At 35.8% G+C, this 25,176-nt stretch overlaps 1 protein-coding gene across 5 annotated transcripts in view; it reads left to right on the forward strand.

Moving 5' to 3' along the window:
• LOC123554809 (uncharacterized) overlaps positions 1-25,176 on the forward strand; it is a 225,118-nt gene that overhangs the window by 60,557 nt on the left and 139,385 nt on the right. For all 5 annotated transcript variants that reach the window (XM_053547717.1, XM_053547716.1, XM_053547715.1 and 2 more), the window contains 2 exons: positions 19,697-19,822; positions 20,070-20,235. In XM_053547717.1, coding sequence (XP_053403692.1) covers positions 19,697-19,822; positions 20,070-20,235 — 292 coding nt within the window. The remainder of the gene's footprint in view (positions 1-19,696; positions 19,823-20,069; positions 20,236-25,176) is intronic.

The following is a 25,176-nucleotide window of genomic DNA, read 5'->3' on the forward strand; positions in this document are numbered from 1 at the left end:
GAAATAAATATGAACCAACATACTGCGATGATGCCCGTCAAGTTTTTTTTGGATTGGTCAATTTCCCTTAGAGTTATTGTCCTTGATTTAATGAAAAATCCACGTCTGCAGCCATTTCTCAGTAACAAGCTGGTAGAATTTCATGAAACTTGAAATAAATATGAACCAACATACTTCGATGTTGTCTGTCATTCTTTTTTTTCAATTGGACAATTTTCCTTAGAGTTATTGCCCTTTAATTGTTTGAAAATCTATAGATTTGTACACAACAAACCAACCAATTGATAGAATTTCATAAAACTTCTTTCATTCTTTTCCATGAACATTTATTATAAACATGTGAAGTTGTGTACCCACATCTGGTCACCACCTTGCCTTGGTCACATCCCCCCCCCCCCCACCCTCCCGCACACACACACACTTGTATCTTGTAACTTGTATCACCATAAGATCTTGGTTCCTTTCTTGAACTGGCCAGATTCCATTATGGGTTCCAGAGTTATGGCCCCTTAAAGGTCCAAAATTGGCACACACACACTTGTATCTTGTAACTTGTATCACCATAAGATCTTGGTTCCTTTCTTGAACTGGCCAGATTCCATTATGAGTTCCAGAGTTATGGCCCCTGAAAGGGCCAGAATTAGCTATTTTGACCTTGTATGCACAATAGCAGCTTATTTATGATTTTATTTTAACCAAACTTGCACACAATGTGTATCACCATAAGATCTTGATTCCTTTCTTGAACTGGCCAGATTCCATTATGGGTTCCAGAGTGATGTCCCCTGAAAGGGCCAGAATTAGCTATTTTGCTCTTGTCTGCACAACAGCAGCTTCATTTATGATTTGAATTTAATCAAACTTGCACAAAACTTGTGTCACAATAAGATCTCGGTTCCTTTGTTGAACTGGCCAGATCCCATAATGGGTTCCAGAGTTATGGCCCCTGAAAGGGCCAAAATTAGCTATTTTGATCTTGTCTGCACAATAGCAGCTTCAACAATAGCAGCTTCATTTATGATTTGATTTTAACCAAACTTTCACACAACTTGTATCACCACAAGATCTTGGTTCCTTTCTTAAACTGGCCAGATTCCATCATGGATTCAAGAGTTATGGCCCCTTAAAGGTCCAAAATTGGCTATTTTGGCTTTTGCAGCCATATAGAGACTTCATTTATGTTTTATTTGATACAAACTTCCAAAATATCTTCAACAACAATAAATCTTGGATTCCATGACAAATCAGATCCAACTGTAGGTTCCAGAGTTATTTTATATCTGATTACCTCCCCTGATTGTAATCAAAATGGATTTATATCAGTAAGTACTTATAAGACTTATTTGAAATTTCATTATTGTCATTAGTTAGACTGAGCCAATCAAGGTAGATAATTATGGACTGATTTTATGTCAAATTACCTCCCTTTATTTCAAATTAAAATTGGTATATCTCCGTAACTAATGAAGATACTGATCTGAAATTTCATTTATGTCAACAGATTTATTTGGCAGATCCTTCTTTTGTTCACTTACAATAATTTTTTTTTTTTTGATTACTTCCCTTTTACGTTACTATAAATAGCTTATTTTTAGTAACTTTTTTATTATTGGCCGTATAGAAAAACCGAGACCACTTTTCTGTGGTACAACATGGATGGTACCTCCAATTTTTAGGTGTATTTTGACATATCTGTACCTTGTAAGAATTTTGTTTTCTTTTTGGTTAAATTTCTTCCCTTTGTTGTTCCTGTCCTTTGGACTTAGATATTTTTTCTGAGGACCTTCATGTCCTCAAGTGCAATGATAACAGGTGAGCGATAGAGGGCTATGACGGCCCTCTTGTTATTATTTTTTTTCAAACCTTTCATGAATATTTTATCAACATGCAAAGTTGTACTGTTCCCCCACCTCATTCGGGTCTAAATAGCGGAAATAACTTTTTTTGAAAAAAAGACTTTAAATAGCAAAAAAAGCTTGGCATTTGTATATTTTTTAATTTATTGATATGGTTGTTTTTTCATATCGTTAATAATGTTAATAGATTAATAAATACAAAATATGAGCATGATGTTTATTGAAAAATGGTGGTTATTAATTGTTTTCAAAGCGCACCATGAAGAAAATCTTTTTCTGCTATTTTCACATGATATTTAATAGCAAAAAAAGCTCGGCGTTTGTTTGTTATTTAATTTATCAACATGTTATTTTTTTAAATATCATAAATAATGTTCATAGACTAATATATACGATACTTGACCATGATATATCAAAAAATGATGGAAGTTATTAAATGTTTTCACAGAGCACCATGAAAAAATCTTTTTCCGCTGTCTTCGCATATAAGGTACAATAGCAAAATAAAGATTGGCGTTTGTTTATTGTTTATACTAATATGGTGCGGTTTGATTTCCAGTTAAACAAAGAAGGAAATCAAGCTCTGTATATTCTGAGATAAACAACGGTTGACTCGCTAACTGATAAGAGAGCATTATGACGTGAATTATAACGTCAAATTGCCGTATGACGTCCGATACATTACTCCTCACAGGTAAATGAAGTCCAGCATATTTATTAAAATATGTCAATGAGCATGTCAGAATGAAAACAATCAATGCCGTTTTGTGATTTATCATCTAATTTACCACGGTTCATCATTCAGATGCTTCAGTATTTAACCACTCGGGCTAACGCCCTCGTGGTTCAATCCCTACGCATCTGAACTCTTAACCGTGGTAAACTACCGGTAGACGATAAACCACTTGAAAGCCTTGATTGTAAAATAAATCAACATATTTAGAATATCATAAATAATGTTAATAGACTCATATGTACAATGTTGAAGCATGATATATTGAAAAATGATGAAGTTATTTAATGTTTTTAATGTGCACCATGAAAAAACATGCATTTTGGCATATGAGAAACATATCGTTAATAATGTTAAGAGACTAATAAATATGAAATATGAGCATGATGGCAAAAAATTATAGCAAAAAAGGTCAGCATTTGTTAATTATAGACAGACAGACAGACAGACAGACAGACGGTTCGATGGGCCGTGAAACATATTTCATTCAATTAAAAATTAATAACGTCAGTATGAGCACACATATATTTTATATGTCTCCGATTTCTCTCATAATTGTAAAGTATTTATGACAATGTAACAAACAGCATAAATTAGTATTACCATCATTACTTTTAGTCTTTTTAGCAAGTACAAGTGTTATTATATAGATTCCAGTATTGGCGAACCTTGTGCGAAAACGAAAACAAAACAACAAGGTTGACAACTGGCAATCATTGTCAAAGACACTCACGCGCGCGCACGCACATACACAGACATTTAGAGAAAACATACATGGTCTTGACATAAGTGAAACAAGAGGGCCATGATGGCCCTATATCGCTTAGCTGTTATCATTGCACTTGAGGACAAGAAGGTCCTCAGAAAAAATATCTCAGTCCAAAGGACAGTAAGAACAAAGGGAAGAAATTTAACCAAAAAGAAAAAAAAATTCTTACAAGGTACAGATATGTCAAAATACACCTAAAAATTGGAGGTACCATCCATGCTGTACCAAAGATAAGTGGTCTCGGTTTTTCCCTACGGCCAATAATAAAAAAGTTACTAAAAATAAGCTATTTATAGTAACATAAAAGGAAAGTAATTAAAAAAAAAAAAATTTTGTAAGTGAACAAAAGGATCTGCCAAATAAATCTGTTGACATAAATGAAATTTCAGATCAGTATCTTCATTAGTTACGGAGATATACCCATTTTAATTTGAAAGAAAGGGAGGTAATTTGACATAAAATCAGTCCTTAGTTATCTACCCTGATTGGCTCAGTCCAACTAATGACAATAATGAAATTTCAAATAAGTCCTATGAGGACTTACTGATTTAAATCCATTTTGATTACAATCAGGGGAGGTAATCAGATATAAAATAACTCTGAACCTACGCTTGGATCTGATTTGTCATGAAATCCAAGAATTATTGTTGTTGAAGTTATTTTGGAAGTTTGTATCAAATAAAACTATAAATGAAGTCTCTTTATGGCTGCAAAAGCCAAAATAGCCAATTTTGGACGTTTACGGGGTCATAACTCTGGAACCTATGATGAAATCTGGCCAGTTCAAGAAAGGAACCAAGATCTTGTGGTGATACAAGTTGTGTGCAAGTTTGGTTAAAATCAAATCATAAATGAAGCTGCTATTGTGCAGACAAGGTCAAAATAGCTAATTTTGGCCCTTTCAGGGGCCATAACTCTGGAACCCATAATGGGATCTGGCCGGTTCAACTAAGGAATCAAGATCTTATGGTGACACAAGTTTTGTGCAAGTTTGATTAAATTCAAATCATAAATGAAGCTGCTATTGTAGAGACAAGGTCAAAATAGCTAATTCTGGCCCTTTCAGGGGCCATAACTCTGGAACCCATAAAGGAATCTTGCCAGTTCAAGAAAGGAACCAAGATCTTATGGTGATACAAGTTGTGTGCCAGTTTGGTAAAAATCAAATCATAAATAAAGCTGCTATTGTGCAGACAAGGTCAAAATACCTAATTTTGGCCCTTTCAGGGGCCAAAACTCTGAAACCCATAATGGGATCTGGCCAGTTCAAGAATGGAACCGAGATCTTATGGTGATACAAGTTGTGTGCAAGTTTGGTTAAAATAAAATCATAAATGAAAACACTATCGTGCAGAAAAGAAATTGTTGATGGATGGACGCACGCACGGACGGACTGACGACGGACGACGGATGAAGGGGGATCACAAAAGCTCACATTGTTACTATGTGACAGGTGAGCTAAAAACAAGACAATATGCAACAAGTTTAAGTAATAAATTATATGTAAGTTCTAATTACACATTTTTACAATAACACAATTATCAAACATTTGATAAAAACACAAGTGTGTGAAATATAAATATATTTTTTGTTTGTTTTGGGTTTAATGCCGTTTTTCAACAGTATTTCAGTCATGTAACAGCGGGCAGTTAACCTAACCAGTGTTCCTGGATTCTGTACCAGTACAAACCTGTTCTCTGCAAGTAACTGCCAACTTCCCCACGAGTGAGTTGGGTTTTATGGCGAATCGATACAAAATGGTCATATATCGCCATCAGAGGTGGAGGACTAATGATTTCAGACACAATGTCGTTTATCAAATAGTCACGGAGAATTATAAATATATTTAAATAGAGAAAAACAATATTTTTTTTTTATTTTATGCTAACTGATGAAATAATGTGTTTTATCAATGAGATATAATCCATATCTATCGCTGCATATAACTCACTGTAAATGCTATAGCTTTGCAGATCTACTTGTACATTGTGTATAAATTTTAAATTATTTGCTTAAAACAGGATAAAAATTGTAGTTGCACTTTGTTCTTTATAGTATATTTCTCAATTCAAATTATTTTACTTAATGAGAATTTCATAACGTTATGCAGCAAGAAATAGAATAAAATGGAATTTTATGTCGCGTGCGTCTTTCTAACGTCACAACATGTCTGACGTCATGTTCGTTTACACGCATCTGTTTCCGGTGCTGAGATTAAAATTTGTTGCAAAATGTATATCTCCATGTAATTAAGCATAAAATAAAAAGAAAATTTGTTTGTTTTTCGTGAATGTAGAATAATATCTCACCTCAAAGTGAGAAAATTTTCACATTTTCACTTGTGCTACGCGCTCATGAAAATATTTGAAATTTTCTCACTTTGAGGTGAGATATAAATCCATATTCACTCAAAACAAACAAATATCCTCTATATATCAAATTCTTTTTTTTTTAATTCACTCTTAAATAATTCATTGTATTTATGACATTGACTGAAAAAAAACCATATATTTGTACATGAATTCTATCAAACTGTAAAATAAATCATTCCTTTCCGTACAAAATACAATTTTGTTATATTTTATCAAAGCATTATCACCGTCTGTACTTTTTGATAACAAATACAAATAAAATTCCATTTCGGTACTTTCATTTTCAGTTTACCCGCCAACTGATATCCCAGCTAAATTCAAAAATAAAAGTTTAAAATATGTACAAAAAGAATCAGTCAAAAATGTCTTGTTTATAATTCCCCGTAAAGCAAATTGTTGAACATCCTTTCACTAAAAAAAATAAAGGGAGCCGTTGAAGCATGTTTCAGCAATGAAAAGTTTTCATTGGATGGCATCGTTGTAGGCGGGACTAGCCTGGGAAAGGGGTGGAGCTAAAATATTATACATTATGAAACAATATTTGGGAAAATAGACATATATAGTGACTAATATCATACATTTTGTATCTGATGTTTAAATGCACTTTATATTTCGAATGTTATAGACTTTGTAGTACATACTTAATATATTTTTCATTGCTATGTTTCTTTTCATTACCATGCCAGTTCTACCATATCTAAATCAGGTCTTAACATGGCTTGTACAATCTTTATACCTTGTGACATAACTAAATGATACTAGTATCCCTTAACTGACACAATTTAAGGTTGAACCAAAAAAAAAAAAATATGTTTGGTTGCGGGTTTATCCCGCTACCAAAGTTACAAGTGTATTTCTGACAATCATATAGCATGTTTATTTTATTCCGAATCACATCCACAGGATGTTCATGTGCTACACAAAATAGTCCTATTCATGAACAATGCGGATGAATTATCAATGAACAAGCAGTTCTTATTCAACCTGTATCCACTCACACTGACCATTTAGATTATATAAGATCTATCAATGATAAGGTATTCCAGTCCATGGTTACATCACAAGCTAGGTCAGTCAGAGTTCATCTTAGATATGAGGCACATTAAATTTGTATTTGTTTCTCATTCATGTATATTCATAGACTGGCATTTAAACAGAAAATAAATCTACCAAAATCCCCCAACCATCAGACATTTCAAGGCTTTGATTGTCAATTGTCGTCAAGTTCTTTCTTTGACTTTGACATATTCCTAAATAAGACTAAACTGAATACATCAACACGTTACAATATTTCTTAGCTATTCGATCTTTTTCAAAATTGTTTAATTTTTAGCTCGACTATTCGAAGAATAAGTAGAGCTATCCTACTCACCACGGCGTCGGCGTCGGCGTCGGCGTCACACCTAGGTTAAGTTTTCCGTACCAGTCCACTTTTTGACAAAGTCTTTTGAGATAAAGCTTTGAAACTTTCAACACTTGTTTACCATCACCATGTCCAGTTTTAGGCAAGAGTACATAACTCTATCAAGGATTTTGGCTGAATTATGGCCCCTTTTAACTTAGAAATCTTGGTTAAGGTTTTCGTACCAGTTCACATTTTGTGTAAAGTGTTTGACATATGGCTTTGAAACTTTTATCACTTGTTTATTATAACAGCAGTCTCTACCTGTGGGCAAGAGAACATAACTCTGTCAACTATTTTGGCGGAATAATGGCCCTTTTTGGACTTGGAAATTGGTACAATTTTTGTACAAGTCCATGTTTTGTCAAAACTAGGGATGGGAACGAATACTGAAATCAATATTCGAATATTCGGTTTGCCATATTCGAATATATTCGAATATTCGATTAGTTTTAATGGAAGCTTTCAGTTTAATCATATTTTATTGCATATTTTCATTATATACATAATATACACATATCTAATACAGAAGTATGAAAAGAGCAAATGGGTTAGACTTTTAAGTTATACCAACATTATAAACAGCCCTTCCCACTGCGTCAAATAATTGTAGATTAAACTAATGGCGGTTTTTATAATTTAAAGAAATGAGGAAAAACACATAGAAAAATGTTTCAATTACACAAACAAAAAAGAAAAGAAAAAGTGGAAACAAAAAAGGGAAATAATGATTATACAAAAACTATGGTTGTACTTCTGTTACAATGCCACCAACGCGACCTGGAAGCTTTAAATTCTTATTAAGTGACTGGCATATACACAACGTATTCATTTGTTTAAAGCGTGGATCATCGTAAATAAGGGCAACAAAATGTTTGTTTCGGGTAACCCGATCCTACATAGCAAAACTCGCCGATCCTAGCTTTTTATTTCACGATTCTGTTAGTATATTCATGAACATATTTAACTAATTCAGTGTTTTAGCTTCAAAATGATACAAAAAATTAAAACGATTATAATTTAGACCGTCGCAATTTTATCTAAAAATAGCAGGTTGTCCCATTTAAACATGTGACGCGCTGTGGTATTACCCCCGCCATTTTAAAAAATTTCAGTCGGCGTGTAAAAATCGTTGTGTAAAAAGCAAGTATGGCAGACTTAAACCTCCGTCAACATGAACTTATGCATCAATCATATTTTTTTTTCTTGATTTTATTATTAACTACTTCAAAATTTAATTCGGATACGGCCGATTGCGGATGAAAACCGATTCTGCGGATGGTCTGAAACGTCGTACAAATTATTGTGAAAAGATCGACAATATCTATAAGTTTGGTATTGTTTTCGAAAAAAAAAAATTTGCAACTTGTTACATAAAACAGGCGCCAATAAAAATGAACAAAAGATAAAAAGTTATCACATATACGCCTAATACAAACTGTTAATCCGTAGCGATGACCCCAGGTAATTATGCATTGCAATTTCCTTGTTACTTGGACATCTTTTGACGTGCATCTGACACATTGATGCCTGTTGCAAACTGTTAATCTGTAACGATGGCCCCTGCCAATTATGCATTGCTATTTTCTTGTTAATTGGACATCTTTTGATACGCGATAAGCTAACATGACTTGGTTTTATTCTGTAGAATTAGCATGCTCATATTGCCCAAAATCAATGATACTTATTTCCAAAAAAAAAAAAAAAATACAATAATTTACGAATATTCGAATTTGATTTTCATATTTGAATATTCGAATATTGTTTCCCATCCCTAGTCAAAACTATTTGACATGTGGCTTTGAAAGTTTGAACAATTGTTTATCATCATGATTTATATTTGTAGGCAAGAGTACATAACTCTGGCAACTATTTTGGCTGAATTATGGCCCTTTTTTGACTTGGAAATTGGTTCAGTTTTCGTACAAGTCCATGTTTTGTCAAAACTATTTGACATATTGCTTTGAAACTTTGAACACTTGTTTATCATCTTGATTTTCATCTGTAGGCAAGAGTACATAACTCTGTCAACAGTTTTGGCTGAATTATGGCCCTTTTTGGACTTGGAAATTGGTTCAGTTTTCATACAAGTCAACGTTTTGTCAAAGCTATTTGACATGTGGCTTTGAAACCTTTTAACACTTGTTTATCATCATGATTCCCATCTGTAGGCAAGAGTACATAACTCCGTCAACAATTTGGCTAAATTATGGCCGTTTTTGGACTTGGAAATCAGTTAAGTTTTTCGTACCAGTCTGTATTTTGCCTAAACTGTTTGTCATATGCCTTTGAAACTTTACCTTCATAGTCTGCTTAACTAGGACAAGGACTTTAGCTCAGTTATGGCCCTTGTTTGGACATGGAAATTAAGTAGGTTTCGCATACCATTCGATATTTTGTCTATTAACTGTTTGATATATGGCTTTGAAACTGTGAACACTTGATTACCAACATGGTCACACATTGTCATATAGCGCAAGAGTAAACCAGATCCTCAAATTCAGGTACATTGTTTGTCTTTTCTGTTCCTTTTCTTTTGTCTGAAAATCTCAGGTAATATTTTGACCCTATACTTCTATCAATGCTTCGAATAGTCGAGCGCGCTGTCAACAGACAGCTCTTGTTTAGCTCACCAGAGCACAAAGTGCTCAAGGTGAGCTTTTGTGATCGCCCTGTGTCCGTTGTCCGTAGTCGTCAGTCGTCCATTGTCGTTAACAATTTGACTGTTAACACTCTAGAGGTCACAATTTTGGCCCAATCTTAATGAAACTTGGTCAGTATGTTACCTCAATAAAATCTTGGATGAGTTTGATATTGGGTTATCTGGGTTCAAAAACTAGGTCACCAGGTCAGATCAAAGGAAAAGCTTGTTGACATTTTAGAGGCCACATTTTTGACCCTATCTTCGTGAAGCTTGGTCAGAATGTTTATCTTGATTCCTAGGCCAAGTTTGAATCTGGGTCATGTCGGGTCAAAAACTAGGTCACTAGGCCAGATCAAAGGAAAATCTTGTTAACTCTCTAGAGACCACATTTGAAGTTTGAAGCTCCTGAGAAATAGTCAGAATGTTGCCTTGATGACCTCTAGGTCAAGTTCGAATCTGGGTCATGTGGGGTCAAAAACTAGGTCACCCATTTAAATTAAAGGAAAAGCTTGTTAACACTTTAGAGGCCACATTTATGACCCTGTTGTCATGAAACTTGGTCAGAATGTTTATCTTGATGATCTTTAGGCCAAGTTCGATTCTGGGTCATGTCGAATCAAAAACTAGGTCTGTAGGTCACTAGGCCAGATCAAAGGAAAATCTTGTTAACTCTCTAGAGACCACATTGTAAGTTTGAAACTCATGAGAATTGGCCGGAATGTTTGTTTTGATGATTTCTAGGTCAAGTTTGAATCTGGGTCATGTGGGGTCAAAAACTAGGTCACCCAGTCAAATTAAAGGAAAAGCTTGTTAACACTCTAGAGGCCATATTTATGACCCTATCTTCATAAAACTTGGTCAGAATGTTTGGTATCATGAAGTCTTGTATGATTTGGACTCTGGGTCATGTAGGGCCAGAAACTAGGTCACTTGGTAAAATCAAAGGAAAAGCTTGTTTATACTTAGAGGCCACTTTTTTGCTCCAATCTTCATGAAACTTTGTCAGAATGTTTGTTTTTATGAAATAATGGACTAGTTTTAATCTGGGTCATGTGGGGTCAAAAATTAGGTCACTAGGTCAAATGAAAGAAAATGCTTGTGAAACTTTGTCAGAATGTTTATCTTGATGACCTTTAAGCCATGTTTGAATCTGGGTCATGTGGGTTAAAACAAGAGCTGTCTGATGACAGCGCGCTCGACTATTCGAAGAATTGATTGAAGAATGGGGTCAAAATATTTCCACGGATATTCAGACAAAAGGAATAAATAGATTAGACAAACAATGTTCCTGTATTACTCTGATTTCGAGAAGTCTTGCACTAAATGGCAATATATGAGCCAATTTCAAAGTCCAAAAAGGGCCATAATTCAGTCAAAATAGTTATGTACTCTTGCCTACAGATGGAAATCATAATGATAAACAAGTGTTCAAAGTTTAAAAGCCATATGTCAAATAGTTTTGACAAAACATGGACTTGTATGAAAACAGAACCAATTTCAAAATCCAAAAAGGACCATAATTCAGCCAAAATAGATGACAGAGTTATGTTCTCTTTCCTACAGATAGAGACTATTATACTAAATAAGTGATAAAAGTTTCAAAGCCATATGTCAAACACTTTACTAAATATAAACTGGTACGAAAAACTTCACAAAGATTTCTAAGTCAAAATGGGCCATAATTCAGCCAAAATCTTTGATGGAGTTATGTACTCTTGCCTATAACTGGACATGGTGATGGTAAACAGGTGTTGAAAGTTTCAAAGCTTTATCTCAAAAGACTTTGTCAAAATATGAACTGGTACAAAATATTAATCCAGATTTCTAAGTCAAAAAGGGCCATAATTCAGCCAATATCCTTGATGGAGTTATGTACTCTTGCCTATAACTGGACATGGTGATGGTAAACAAGTATTGAAAGTTTCAAAGCTTTATCTCAAAAGACTTTGTCAAAATATGAACTGGTACGAAAAACTTAACCATGATTTCTAAGACAAAAGGGGCCATAATCCAGCCAAAATCCTTGATGGAGTTATGTACTCTTGCCTATAACTGGACATGGTGATGGTAAACAGGTGTTGAAAGTTTCAAAGCTTTATCTCAAAAGACTGTCAAAATATGAACTGGTACGAAATATTAACCCAGATTTCTAAGTCAAAAAGGGCCATAATTCAGCCAAAATCCTTGATGGAGTTATGTGCTCTTGCCTATAACTGGACATGGTGATGGTAAACAAATATTGAAAGTTTCAAAGCTTTATCTCAAAAGACTTTGTCAAAATATGAACTGGTACGAAAAACTTAACCATGATTTCTAAGTCAAAAGGGGCCATAATTCAGCCAAAATCCTTGACTGAGTTATGTGCTCTTGCCTATAACTGGCCATGATGATGGTAAACAAGTGTTGAAAGTTTCAAGCTTTATCTCAAAAGACTTTGTCAAAATGTGGACTGGTACGAAAAACTTAACCCAAGGTGTCATTGTCGTTAACAATTTGACTGTTAACACTCTAGAGGTCACAATTTTGGCCCAATCTTAATGAAACTTGGTCAGTATGTTACCTCAATAAAATCTTGGATGAGTTTGATATTGGGTTATCTGGGTTCAAAAACTAGGTCACCAGGTCAGATCAAAGGAAAAGCTTGTTGACATTTTAGAGGCCACATTTTTGACCCTATCTTCGTGAAGCTTGGTCAGAATGTTTATCTTGATGATTCCTAGGCCAAGTTTGAATCTGGGTCATGTCGGGTCAAAAACTAGGTCACTAGGCCAGATCAAAGGAAAATCTTGTTAACTCTCTAGAGACCACATTTTAAGTTTGAAGCTCCTGAGAAATAGTCAGAATGTTGCCTTGATGACCTCTAGGTCAAGTTCGAATCTGGGTCATGCGGGGTCAAAAACTAGGTCACCCATTTAAATTAAAGGAAAAGCTTGTTAACACTTTAGAGGCCACATTTATGACCCTGTTGTCATGAAACTTGGTCAGAATGTTTATCTTGATGATCTTTAGGCCAAGTTCGATTCTGGGTCATGTCGAATCAAAAACTAGGTCTGTAGGTCACTAGGCCAGATCAAAGGAAAATCTTGTTAACTCTCTAGAGACCACATTGTAAGTTTGAAACTCATGAGAATTGGCCGGAATGTTTGTTTTGATGATTTCTAGGTCAAGTTTGAATCTGGGTCATGTGGGGTCAAAAACTAGGTCACCCAGTCAAATTAAAAGAAAAGCTTGTTAACACTCTAGAGGCCATATTTATGACCCTATCTTCATAAAACTTGGTCAGAATGTTTGGTATCATGAAGTCTTGTATGATTTGGACTCTGGGTCATGTAGGGCCAGAAACTAGGTCACTTGGTAAAATCAAAGGAAAAGCTTGTTTATACTTAGAGGCCACTTTTTTGCTCCAATCTTCATGAAACTTTGTCAGAATAGTTGTTTTTATGAAATAATGGACTAGTTTCAATCTGGGTCATGTGGGGTCAAAAATTAGGTCACTAGGTCAAATGAAAGAAAATGCTTGTGAAACTTTGTCAGAATGTTTATCTTGATGACCTTTAAGCCATGTTTGAATCTGGGTCATGTGGGTTAAAACAAGAGCTGTCTGATGACAGCGCGCTCGACTATTCGAAGAATTGATTGAAGAATGGGGTCAAAATATTTCCATGGATATTCAGACAAAAGGAATAAATAGATTAGACAAACAATGTTCCTGTATTACTTTGATTTCGAGAAGTCTTGCACTAAATGGCAATATATGAGCCAATTTCAAAGTCCAAAAAGGGCCATAATTCAGTCAAAATAGTTATGTACTCTTGCCTACAGATGGAAATCATAATGATAAACAAGTGTTCAAAGTTTAAAAGCCATATGTCAAATAGTTTTGACAAAACTTGGACTTGTATGAAAACAGAACCAATTTCAAAATCCAAAAAGGACCATAATTCAGCCAAAATAGACGACAGAGTTATGTTCTCTTTCCTACAGATAGAGACTATTATACTAAATAAGTGATAAAAGTTTCAAAGCCATATGTCAAACACTTTACTAAATATGAACTGGTACGAAAAACTTAACAAAGATTTCTAAGTCAAAATGGGCCATAATTCAGCCAAAATCTTTGATGGAGTTATGTACTCTTGCCTATAACTGGACATGGTGATGGTAAACAGGTGTTGAAAGTTTCAAAGCTTTATCTCAAAAGACTTTGTCAAAATATGAACTGGTACAAAATATTAATCCAGATTTCGAAGTCAAAAAGGGCCATAATTCAGCCAAAATCCTTGATGGAGTTATGTACTCTTGCCTATAACTGGACATGGTGATGGTAAACAAGTATTGAAAGTTTCAAAGCTTTATCTCAAAAGACTTTGTCAAAATATGAACTGGTACGAAAAACTTAACCATGATTTCTAAGACAAAAGGGGCCATAATCCAGCCAAAATCCTTGATGGAGTTATGTACTCTTGCCTATAACTGGACATAGTGATGGTAAACAAGTATTGAAAGTTTCAAAGCTTTATCTCAAAAGACTGTCAAAATATGAACTGGTACGAAATATTAACCCAGATTTCTAAGTCAAAAAGGGCCATAATTCAGCCAAAATCCTTGATGGAGTTATGTGCTCTTGCCTATAACTGGACATGGTGATGGTAAACAAACATTGAAAATTTCAAAGCTTTATCTCAAAAGACTTTGTCAAAATATGAACTGGTACGAAAAACTTAACCATGATTTCTAAGTCAAAAGGGGCCATAATTCAGCCAAAATCCTTGACTGAGTTATGTGCTTTTGCCTATAACTGGCCATGATGATGGTAAACAAGTGTTGAAAGTTTCAAAGCTTTATCTCAAAAGACTTTGTCAAAATGTGGACTGGTACGAAAAACTTAACCCAAGGTGTGACGCCGACGCCGACGCCGACACCGACGCCGACGCGAGTAGGATAGCTCTACTTATTCTTCGAATAGTCGAGCTAAAAACTAGGTCACCCGTTCAAATCAAAGGAAAAGCTTGTTAACATTCTAGGGGCCACATTTTTGATTCAATCTTCATAAAACTTGGTCAGAATGTTATGTATCATGAAGTCTTGTATGATTTGGACTCTGGGTCATGTAGGGCCAGGAACTAGGTTACTTGGTAAAATCAAAGGAAAAGCTTGTTTATACTTAGAGGCCACTTTTTTGCTCCAATCTTCATGAAACTTTGTCAGAATGTTTGTTTTTATGAAATAATGGACTAGTTTTAATCTGGGTCATGTGGGGTCAAAAATTAGGTCACTAGGTCAAATGAAAGAAAATGCTTGTTTGCACTTGGGCCACATTTTTTGGTCCAATCTTAATGAAAATTGGTCAGAATATTAAATTTGTCTCCATGAAATTTCAGACAGGTTAAAAATTAGCTCCATTTAGGTAAAAAACTTGGTTACTAGGCCAAATCGAAGGAAAAAACACTAGTGGCCACATGTTTGCTCCAATCTTCATCAAACTTGGTCAGAATGTTTATCTCCTTGAAAACTCAGACAAGTTTGAAACGTGGTCATGTGGTTTCAAAAACTGGGTCACTAGGTCAAACATGCTTCTAATGTTGTGTTACTCTGGTGAGCGACCTAGGGCCATCATGGCCCTCTTGTTTCAGTTTTTTTTTCCGTTTATTTTTAGCTCACCTGAGCACGAAGTGCTCAAAGGTGAGCTTTTGTGATCGTCCAGTGTCCGTCATCCATCCGTCCGTTGTCGCCAACAATTTGACTGTTAACACTCTAGAGGTCACAGTTTTGGCCCATTCTTAATGATCTTTAGGTCAAGTTCAAATCTGGGTCAGGTGGGGTCAAAATCGAGGTAACCAGGTCAAATTAACACTCTAGAGGCCACATTTATGATAATACCATAATGAAACTTGGTCAGAATGTTAATCTAGGTGATCTTTAGGTCAAGTTTAAATCGGGGTCAGGTGGGGTCAAAAATAGGTCACCAGGTCAAATCAAAGGAAAAGCTTGTTAACACTTTAGAGGTCACATTAACTGTATCTTCATGAAACTTGGTCAGAATGTTAACCTTGATGATCTTTAGGTCAAGTTTGAATCTGGGTCATGTGGAATGTGACCTATTTTTTAAATTTCCCCCCGGCCGGGGCGGGGGATTATGGGAATGGTCCGTCCTTCCGCCCGTCCGTCCGTCCTTCCTCCGTAACAAAATCTGCCGGCCCAAAACTTTAAACCCTTAAAGGATTTTCATAAAATTTGGGTAAAGATTACTCATCAAGCGCTGTGCAAAACCCATGATCAGCCTGTGGGGTTCGGTCAAGGTCAAAACTAAAGGTAAAAGGGTTTGAGCCGCCATTTTGTGTCCGCTCTATATCTCTAAACCCCTTGAAGGAATTTTATAAAACTTGGTTCAATGCCCTCTCAAGACGATGTGCAGCCCCATGAGTCACCTCCCGGCTCAAGTAAAGGGTCACAACTTAGGGCAAGGTTTTGACCCTTCCTTTTTTGTGTCCGCCTATATCTTTGAACTCCTTGAAGGTTTTCATGAATTGGGGGTCAAATGATCCCTCATAGCTGTGCAAACCCCATGGTCAGCTTGCGGCTCAAGGTAAAGGGGGAAACTGGTAAAAAGGTTACCCTTTTCCTTTTTGTGTTAACTCCAAAACCCCCTTTGAAGGAATTTTATAAATTGGGGTAAATAAACCCCTCATAAAACCGATTGCAAAAATTTATCACCCATGGGCTCAAGGTAAGGTACAATTAGGGGTAAAGGTTGACCCTCCATTTGTGTCCCTCTTTCTCCAAACCCCCCTTAAAAGGTTTTAAAACTTGGGAAAAAATATCCTCATCAAAAAATTATGAGTAAAACCACCCCCAATAAAGGGTACAACTAAGGTCAAGGTTTCCCCAGCCCTTGTATCTCCTAAACCCCTTAAGGTTTTTTCATAAACTTGGGTCAAAAAACCCTCATCAAAATCATGAGTAGATTAAACCAAGTAAAAGTTAAGGCAGGTCACAGCTAAAAACAAAGGGTTTAACCCCCTTTTACTATCCATAGCATGGCGGGGGATTTCTTTTTTCAGACTGCCTTTTTTTTTTTTTAAGATAAAAGTCTTTAAATTTAGAGACATGTACTTTTTTCAACCGATCTTTAAAAGATTCATACCATGAATGTGACCTACTGACCCATTTCTTCAGGTGGGGGTACAGGGCCCTTTAGGGCCCTCTTTTTTCTAAAACGTGTGTTAAAAAACAAGCGATTTAAAGGGGACAATTTAGCACATAATCCAGCCACTAATTTTGACTGATTATATTGTTTATACCTAATTCATCAACCCCCTTTAGCCTTTTGCCTGCTGGAGGCAATGTTTTGCTTTTGGCCAGGCAGAGCAAGATAGCCTGCACGTGTGATCATGGTTTTACTGTTTTGCGTTTAGTCTGTAATTTTTTCAGTGAACCCCCCTTCAAAATAATAAAAAAAAAGGGTATGCCCCAATTGAATGAAGACCAGTCCCTTTTAGAAAATTTTGCAGGTAAATGTTAATCATAAATCAAAAAAATGTTATAAAAAAATATTTACTTACACGTTTTGGGCCCCCCGTTGATTTCTTATATATCATTATTAGCATTAATTAATAAAAAATAATAAAAAAAATGCCCGGGCCTTTTTACCTTAATGTGAACCAAAAAAAATTTTTTTCGTATTTATATAGCTCTAATTTCTATATATAATATTTTAGCATTATTTTACAATATGAAATAAATAAACGTTTATAAATAAGTAAAATCAAAGCAGTCCTTTTTGCTAAAATATCTCATAGGAAAAAGCGACAAAAGATTTTTCATGGTGCACTTCAAAACATTTTATAAGTTTAAATTCTCATTTTTAGCTCGACTATTCGAAGAATAGGGGGGCTATCCACCGCCCTGGGGTCGGCGTGAGCATTACGTGAGCGTCACACAAATGTTTAAAATTTGCTACCCCCCAAATTTTTCAAAGTCCCTTGAATATTCTTTGATATTTTGCATACTTTTTTACCCTCATGACCCCCGTCGTAAAAAAAGGGGGAGGCAACCTTTTCAAACATTTTTTACTGAATTAGCCCCTTTTTGATTAGAAAAAAATTAAAGTTTGCTACCACCCCCTATTTTCAAACCTTTTAGATATTGCTTTGTATTTTTTCAACTTGTTTACCATATGACCCCATTAAAAAAGGAGGGGCAACCTGTCAAGCATTTTGACTGAATTTGGCCCCTTTTCGACTTAGAATAAATGTTAAAGTTTGCGTACCACCCCAAATATTTTCAAAGTCCATTGAGATATTGATTTGATATTTTGCATACTTGTTTACCATCAGGACCCCAGTCTGTAAAAAGGAGGAGGCAACTCTATCAAGCATTTGAATTATGGCCCCTTTTCGACTTAGAATATGCTTATTGTAATGTTATAGTTTTATTCATAGCTTATATTATCCGTGGTGGACGGATAGCTCAGTGGTTTGCACATTGGCCTTCCAGCCCTGAGGTCGGGGGTTCGATCCCCGGCAGCTACACCGGGAATTTTCAGAAACGCTTTCAGTGTTTCCCACCCAACTAGAGGTGTACTTGGTCAGGAACCTAGGCAATCCTTGCGTTATCAGTGCTATACACTGGGCACGTTAAAGAACCAGGCTGTCTAATTTGCAACGAGCTAGGCTAAGTTAGCCGGACAAAGCCTGTATCTGATTTCTGATCTCTCTGTCGTGGGGCTTTGCTCACTCTGTCCCTCTGGTCAGATCGCTCTGTGTCTGTACTATAGAGGATGAATTATGCGCCCTGTGTGGCTGCATTTGAACTATGTAAAGCACCTTTGAACGTGAAATTGATCATGAAAAGGGCGCTATATAAATCTGGTATAATAATAATATAATAATAATAATATAATATTATACTATCAAGCACTGAGAATAGTCGAGCGCGCTGTCCACTGACAGCTCTTGTTGGGTATATACAGCTCAAAGTTCGTATATTAGACTTTATTAACATTGTTTACGATATGAAAAAACAACCATGTCAATAAATTAAAAAATAAACAAATGCTGAGCTTTTTTTATTATTTAAAGTGGGTTTTTTTTTGCAAAAAAGGTGATTTCCGCTATTTAGGCATACACGAATGGCCTCCTGTGGTGTGAAAAGATAGTAAACCAAAACTTTCAAATGCATACTGCATTCTTAATTCAAGATGGCAGAAGTACCTTAAACGCATACAACGTATGTACAATATTACTGAAACGCATGTTACAATTAACATGCGGGTGTCTTCTTTGCAGATGCAAACGATTAGAAGAAGTAAAATGGTGCTTTGTTTACATTTAGATATACATTTTGTAGTATTAAGTCTATTTGACATATTTTCTAGAACAATCTATGGTGTTCCCCGCTTGCTACAGCCCTGTATCTAGGTTATGCATTTGGGAAAGCCCCCGATATTTTATCGGCATACAACATCCAAGTCAGCTTCGGGATATGCCGGAAATGCTTATTTGCGGACCATGATTTAAGGGGCCACTCGAATAATGAGGTTATTCTCGTGAACCCTACTCTTTCAGTTACATAACACACAGTTTAAATACGTTAAAACAACAGTTTGGAGCGTACTGCACTAGGCTTAGTCCAAATAATAGGACGTTTCGGGACAGCATGATGACATTTGACAGTCGATGACAACTATAAAATATCAGATCATAAAATAAGTCATCCCGATAAGCCAAATGAGTAAAGCTACACTAGGCTTAAATTATCCTTCTTTCCAAAAACAATTTTCTGTCATGCTTATTATTATTTTCAGCATTTTTTGATAAACAATGTAGTGCTTTTATAGAATATGTGCATATTTATTTAACTGTCATTTTCAGCTACTTTTGATAATAACGTAATAAAACAGTGTTTTTCTGTTGTTTAAGTGGTTTATGTGAACGTCTTGAACTACCGGCATACGAATATCTCAGGCGATTTAACCAACAGCTATATCTTGGGCAGTGTGCAAACCGTATCGTCCAGTATCCACAAGGTCCCTACGCAGAACTATGGTGTGTCCATTTTTATTTTTTATTTTCCCCATTTTCAGTGTTTATGTAGTTTCTTTTCATTTTACATATTATATAATAGTCAGCATGCTTAATGAAGCAAGATAAGATTAGGTATATTAATATGCTAATATTTCAATCAGTGTGTTTTTATAGATAAATGATCAGGATTTAAATGAATTCTATGCTAAACTTTAATAATGAGCTTACTTTTAATTCATTCTTTAGTTATATTCAACATTTCTTGTAGTCCATTTCCGAAAAGACGAGGCAAGACAGAGTCTCGTTTTAAAGAAGTTCATTCACGGAAGCTTATACCAATCCATGATGCTTCTCATTTAATGCACTATTTGGGAATGTGCGATGCCAAGTCAGCGGAATATTTCGGCTTGCTTGCCAAAGGAGATTGTGTCGCGGTAAACCAACTTTCTTTTTACTCAGTGAGAAAATCTTTCTTTTCAAACTTCAATAATCATGATAATAATGGCAACTGTCTTATTTCGCATTTAAAACATTTTGGTAGGTATAAGGGTTGGAGCAGTTTATGAATAATACATCTGTGTTGTCTTTTTAATATACCGGTATAGAGGATATTGTTTTGTTTCAGTGTAAGATTGAAATATATTTCATCGAGTGAACACTATAATTAAATATTTTCACGAGTGGCTCATGTTCATTATGGTGTTCATGATTGAAATATCTTTCGATCTTGCATTGAAACAAACAAGTTTTCTTTTTATTTTCAATGTGTTTTCAATTGTTTTAAACAAATTATATCCATTTTACCCGCGCAGCATCATATGCATAGCATCATGACGTCATAATTTAATGATGTCATGATATCTATGTAGAAAAACTGTCAAACAGTTCTATGATGTTTCCAGATTTCTTTTAGATTTTGTACAATGGAACATATTATATCTTAATGATTAAGGCATCGCCTACAGTGGCAGCCATTTGACTCAAAATTTTACATGCAAATTTTCATAAAAATGAAAGATGACTAAGTGGTAACTATAAAGTCAATAAATTTGTCATAATTATGTTTTAAATTCTATGTGAACATATGCAAGTTTGAAGGATGTGCATTTTCACTACCGTATTATGCCTTTATTCGATATTTTTTTTTGACAAAATTTTGCAATTTTATCTGCAGTCAAACTCAATAATATTCAATACATTTCAAAGATAATTACAGCCAATTTTAAAGCAGACCGTGAAGAATAAAGTCTTCAGAAATTATTTTGAAAATTTTACCTGATTACTGAATTATACAAAAAAAATCCAACACCATCCCTTTATCCAATTTGTGTTATCTGTTCACACATAATTTACATGTATATAAACAGGTGATATTATAGGATTATGTAAAGGTTTTTCTGGCTACCTGTGGTCAGTAATGCATGTAAAAAACAACATTTTAAATTAAATTTACATGGGGTTGCTTTTTGTGTCTAATGCAATAACCAGGAACAATTTCGACAAAAATCCGTAGGGGTTGCAGTATACATATTGTACTATGAAATTAACTAAATTTTGTCTTTGTAATATTTTTAGCTCACCTGTCACAAAGTGACAAGGTGAGCTTTTGTGATCGCGCGGTGTCTGTCGTCAGTCGTCCGTCAGTGCGTCCGTGCGTCCGTAAACTTTTGCTTGTGACCACTCTAGAGGTCACATTTTTCATGGGATCTTTATGAAAGTTGGTCAGAATGTTCATCTTGATGATATCTAGGTCAAGTTCGAAACTGGGTCACGTGCCATTGAAAACTAGGTCAGTAGGTCTAAAAATAGAAAAACCTTGTGACCTCTCTAGAGGCCATATATTTCATAAGATCTTCATGAAAATTGGTCAGAATGTTTACCTTGATGATATCTAGGTCAAGTTTGAAACTGGGTCACGTGGGTTCAAAAAGTAGGTCAGTAGATCTAAAAATAGAAAAACCTTGTGACCTCTCTAGAGGCCATATTTTTCATGAGATCCTTCATGAATATTTGGGCAGAATGTTTACCTTGATGAATATCTAGGGCAAGTTCGAAACTGGGTCACGTAGGGTCAAAAAAATAGGTCATAGGTCTAAAAAAAAGAAAAACCTTGTGACCTCCTAGAGGCCATATTTCTCAATGGATCTTCATGAAAATTGGTCAGAATGTTCATCTTGATGATATCTAGGTCAAGTTTGAAACTGGGTCACGTGGGGTTAAAAACTAGGTCAGTAGATCTAAAAATAGAAAAACCTTGTGACCTCTCTAGAGGCCATATTTTTCATGACATCTTCATGAATATTGGTCAGAATGTTCACTTTGATGATATCTAGGTCAAGTTCGAAACTGGGTCATGTGGGGTCAAAAACTAGGTCAGTAGATCTAAAAATAGAAAAACCTTGTGACCTCTCTAGAGGCCATATTTCTCAATGGATCTTCATGAAAATTGGTCAGAATGTTCACCTTGATGATATCTAGGTCAAGTTCAAAACTGGGTCACATGCGGTCAAAAACTAGGTCATTAGGTCTAAAAATAGGAAAACCTTGTGACCTCTCTAGAGGCCATATTTTTCAATGGATCTTCATGAAAATTGGTCAGAGTGTTAAACTTGAAGATATCTAGGTCAAGTTCGAAACTGGGTCACGTGGGATTAAAAACTAGGTCAGTAGATGTAAAAATAGAAAAACCTTGTGACCTCTCTAGAGGCCATATTTTTCATGAGATCTTCATGATTATTGGTCAGAATGTTCACCTTGATGATATCTAAGTCAAGTTCGAAACTGGGTCACATGGGGTTAAAAACTAGGTCAGTAGGTCTGAAAATAGAAAAAACCTTGTGACCTCTCTAGAGGCCATATTTCTCAACGGATCTTCATGAAAATTGGTGAGAATGTTCAGCTTGATGATATCTAGGTCAGGTTTGTAACTGGGTCATGTGTGGTCAAAAACTAGGTCAGTAGGTCGAAAAATAGAAAATCCTTGTGACCTCTCTAGAGGCCATATTTTTCACGAGATCTTCATGAAAATTGGTAAGAGTGTTCACCTTGATGATATCTAGGTCAAGTTTAAAAGTGGGTCACGTGCCTTCAAAAACTTGGTCAGTAGGTCAAATAATAGAAAAACCTTGTGACCTCTCTAGAGGCCATATTTTTCAATGGATCTTCATGAAAATTGGTCAGAATTTTTTATCTTGATGATATCTAGATCACATGTGCTCAAAAACTAGGTCACTATGTCAAATAATAGAAATAATGACGTCATACTCAGTTCAACACTGGGTCATGTGGGGATAGGTGAGCGATTCAGGACCATCATGGTCCTCTTGTTTATATTGGAGTTCTACTGCACATAAAATTTCAATATTTTGGGGTAAATTTTCGGTCTAAACGACACTCAAATATTTTACAAGCGGTATATGTACTATAAATCATCATATGCTTCTTATGTTGATGATAATTTGACCAGCTGTTAAGGCTTTAGTGCAATTTTCAAAAGAAAAATACTCAGCCTGAAAATATGAACTGATACTGAGTTGTGACTGTGGCGATGCCTTAAGTATATATACACAGTGCGGGTGATCACGTGACTTTTGTTTATGATCACATTGTGTCCACTTTAATGGCTGCCCCCATGTACTAGAAGTTTTTTTGTATTTTTCTGCAATTTTTCATCATATTTGAACATATTTTATCGATCATGTTCCAGTCAACAACTTTCCGGTTCCAACGATGTATTATTTTGCTATGCGGGTGTTGCCGTTTTTCCATTTACCCTGCAGAGATTTTCGAAGCGGTGATTTTTCTCGTGAAATAGTGTGGTCATATTGAGTCCCAAATTCAAAAAACACATTTTATGCATCTTAACAGGTTCGTTGTTGGTAGAAATCAACTGAAAATGCACCTCAATCATGTATTTTGCTTCGTATGTGACTTTTGAATGTTTATGCGTGTTTTCTACAACGCTCCATGGATTCATGTCTGAATGGTTACATTACGTCATGGTCACATTGTGTCCAATAAATTTAATAAATGGTGTATATAGCAAATAATTCCAATCTTCTATATGATAATGAGTCTTTTTAAGTGTTTTAGTGTTGCAATTGGATAAAGGTATACATAAAAGTACTAAATAGGTAGTCCAGCAGTATTTTCGGGCTTGTCACATAGATCTAATGGCTAAAAGAAAAAATAATCTTTTTTTTCCTAGATAGAGTGTCATTGTCGTTTTTTTTTATGTAAGCTAGTTCCTATTTTTACATCATTTTGGGCCTATTATTGACATTTTGTATCATTTTCGCAAGACTTTTTTATGCCCCTGAAGGGAGGCATATTAGTTTTCAACTGTCCGTCCGTTAGTTAGTTCGTTCGTTCGCATGAAGGCACTTTACTCGCGAACCACTGCACCCAGGACCTTCAAACTTCACATGCTGATAGTACTTACTGAATATACCACCCCTACTGACTTTGGCTTCACCAAGTCAAAGGTCAAGGTCACAGGGGCCAACGTTAACTTTTTGCATGAAGGCACTTAACTCGCGAACCACTGCACCCAGGACCTTCAAACTTCACATGCTGATAGTACTTGTTGAGTACATAACTCCTACTGACTTTGGGGTCACCAGGTCAAAGGTCAAGGTCACAGGGGCCAACGTTAACTTTTTGCATGAAGGCACTTTACTCGCGAACCACTTCACCCAGGACCTTCAAACTTCACGTGGTGATAGTACTTATTGAGTACACTACCCCTATTGACTTTGGGGTCATCAGGTCAAAGGTCAAGGTCACAGGGGCCAACGTTAACTTTTTGCATGAAAGCACTTTACTCGCGAACCACTGCACCCAGGACCTTCAAACTTCACATGCTGATAGTACTTATTGAGTACACCACTCCTACTGACTTTGGGTTCACCAGGTCAAAGGTCAAGGTCACAGGGGCCAACATTAACTTTTTGCATGAAGGCACTTTACATGCGAACCACTTCACCCAGGACCTTCAAACTTCACATGCTGATAGTACTTTATGAGTCCACCAACCCTACTGACTTTGGGGTCACCAGGTCAAAGGTCAGGGTCACAGGGGCCAACATTAACTTTTTGCATGAAGGCACTTTACTCGCGAACCACTTCACCCAGGACCTTCAAACTTTACATGCTGATAGTACTTTATGAGTCCACCAACCCTACTGACTTTGGGATCACCACGTCAAAGGTCAAGGTCACAGGGGCCAACATTAACTTTTTGCATGAAGGCATTTTACATGCGAACCACTTCACTCAGGACCTTCAAACTTCACATGCTGATAGTACTTTATGAGTCCACCAACCCTACTGACTTTGGGGTCACCAGGTCAAAGGTCAGGGTCACAGGGGCCAAC

Source organism: Mercenaria mercenaria, chromosome 7 (genome assembly GCF_021730395.1).
Source record: "Mercenaria mercenaria strain notata chromosome 7, MADL_Memer_1, whole genome shotgun sequence".
Taxonomy (NCBI): Eukaryota; Metazoa; Mollusca; class Bivalvia; order Venerida; family Veneridae; genus Mercenaria; species Mercenaria mercenaria.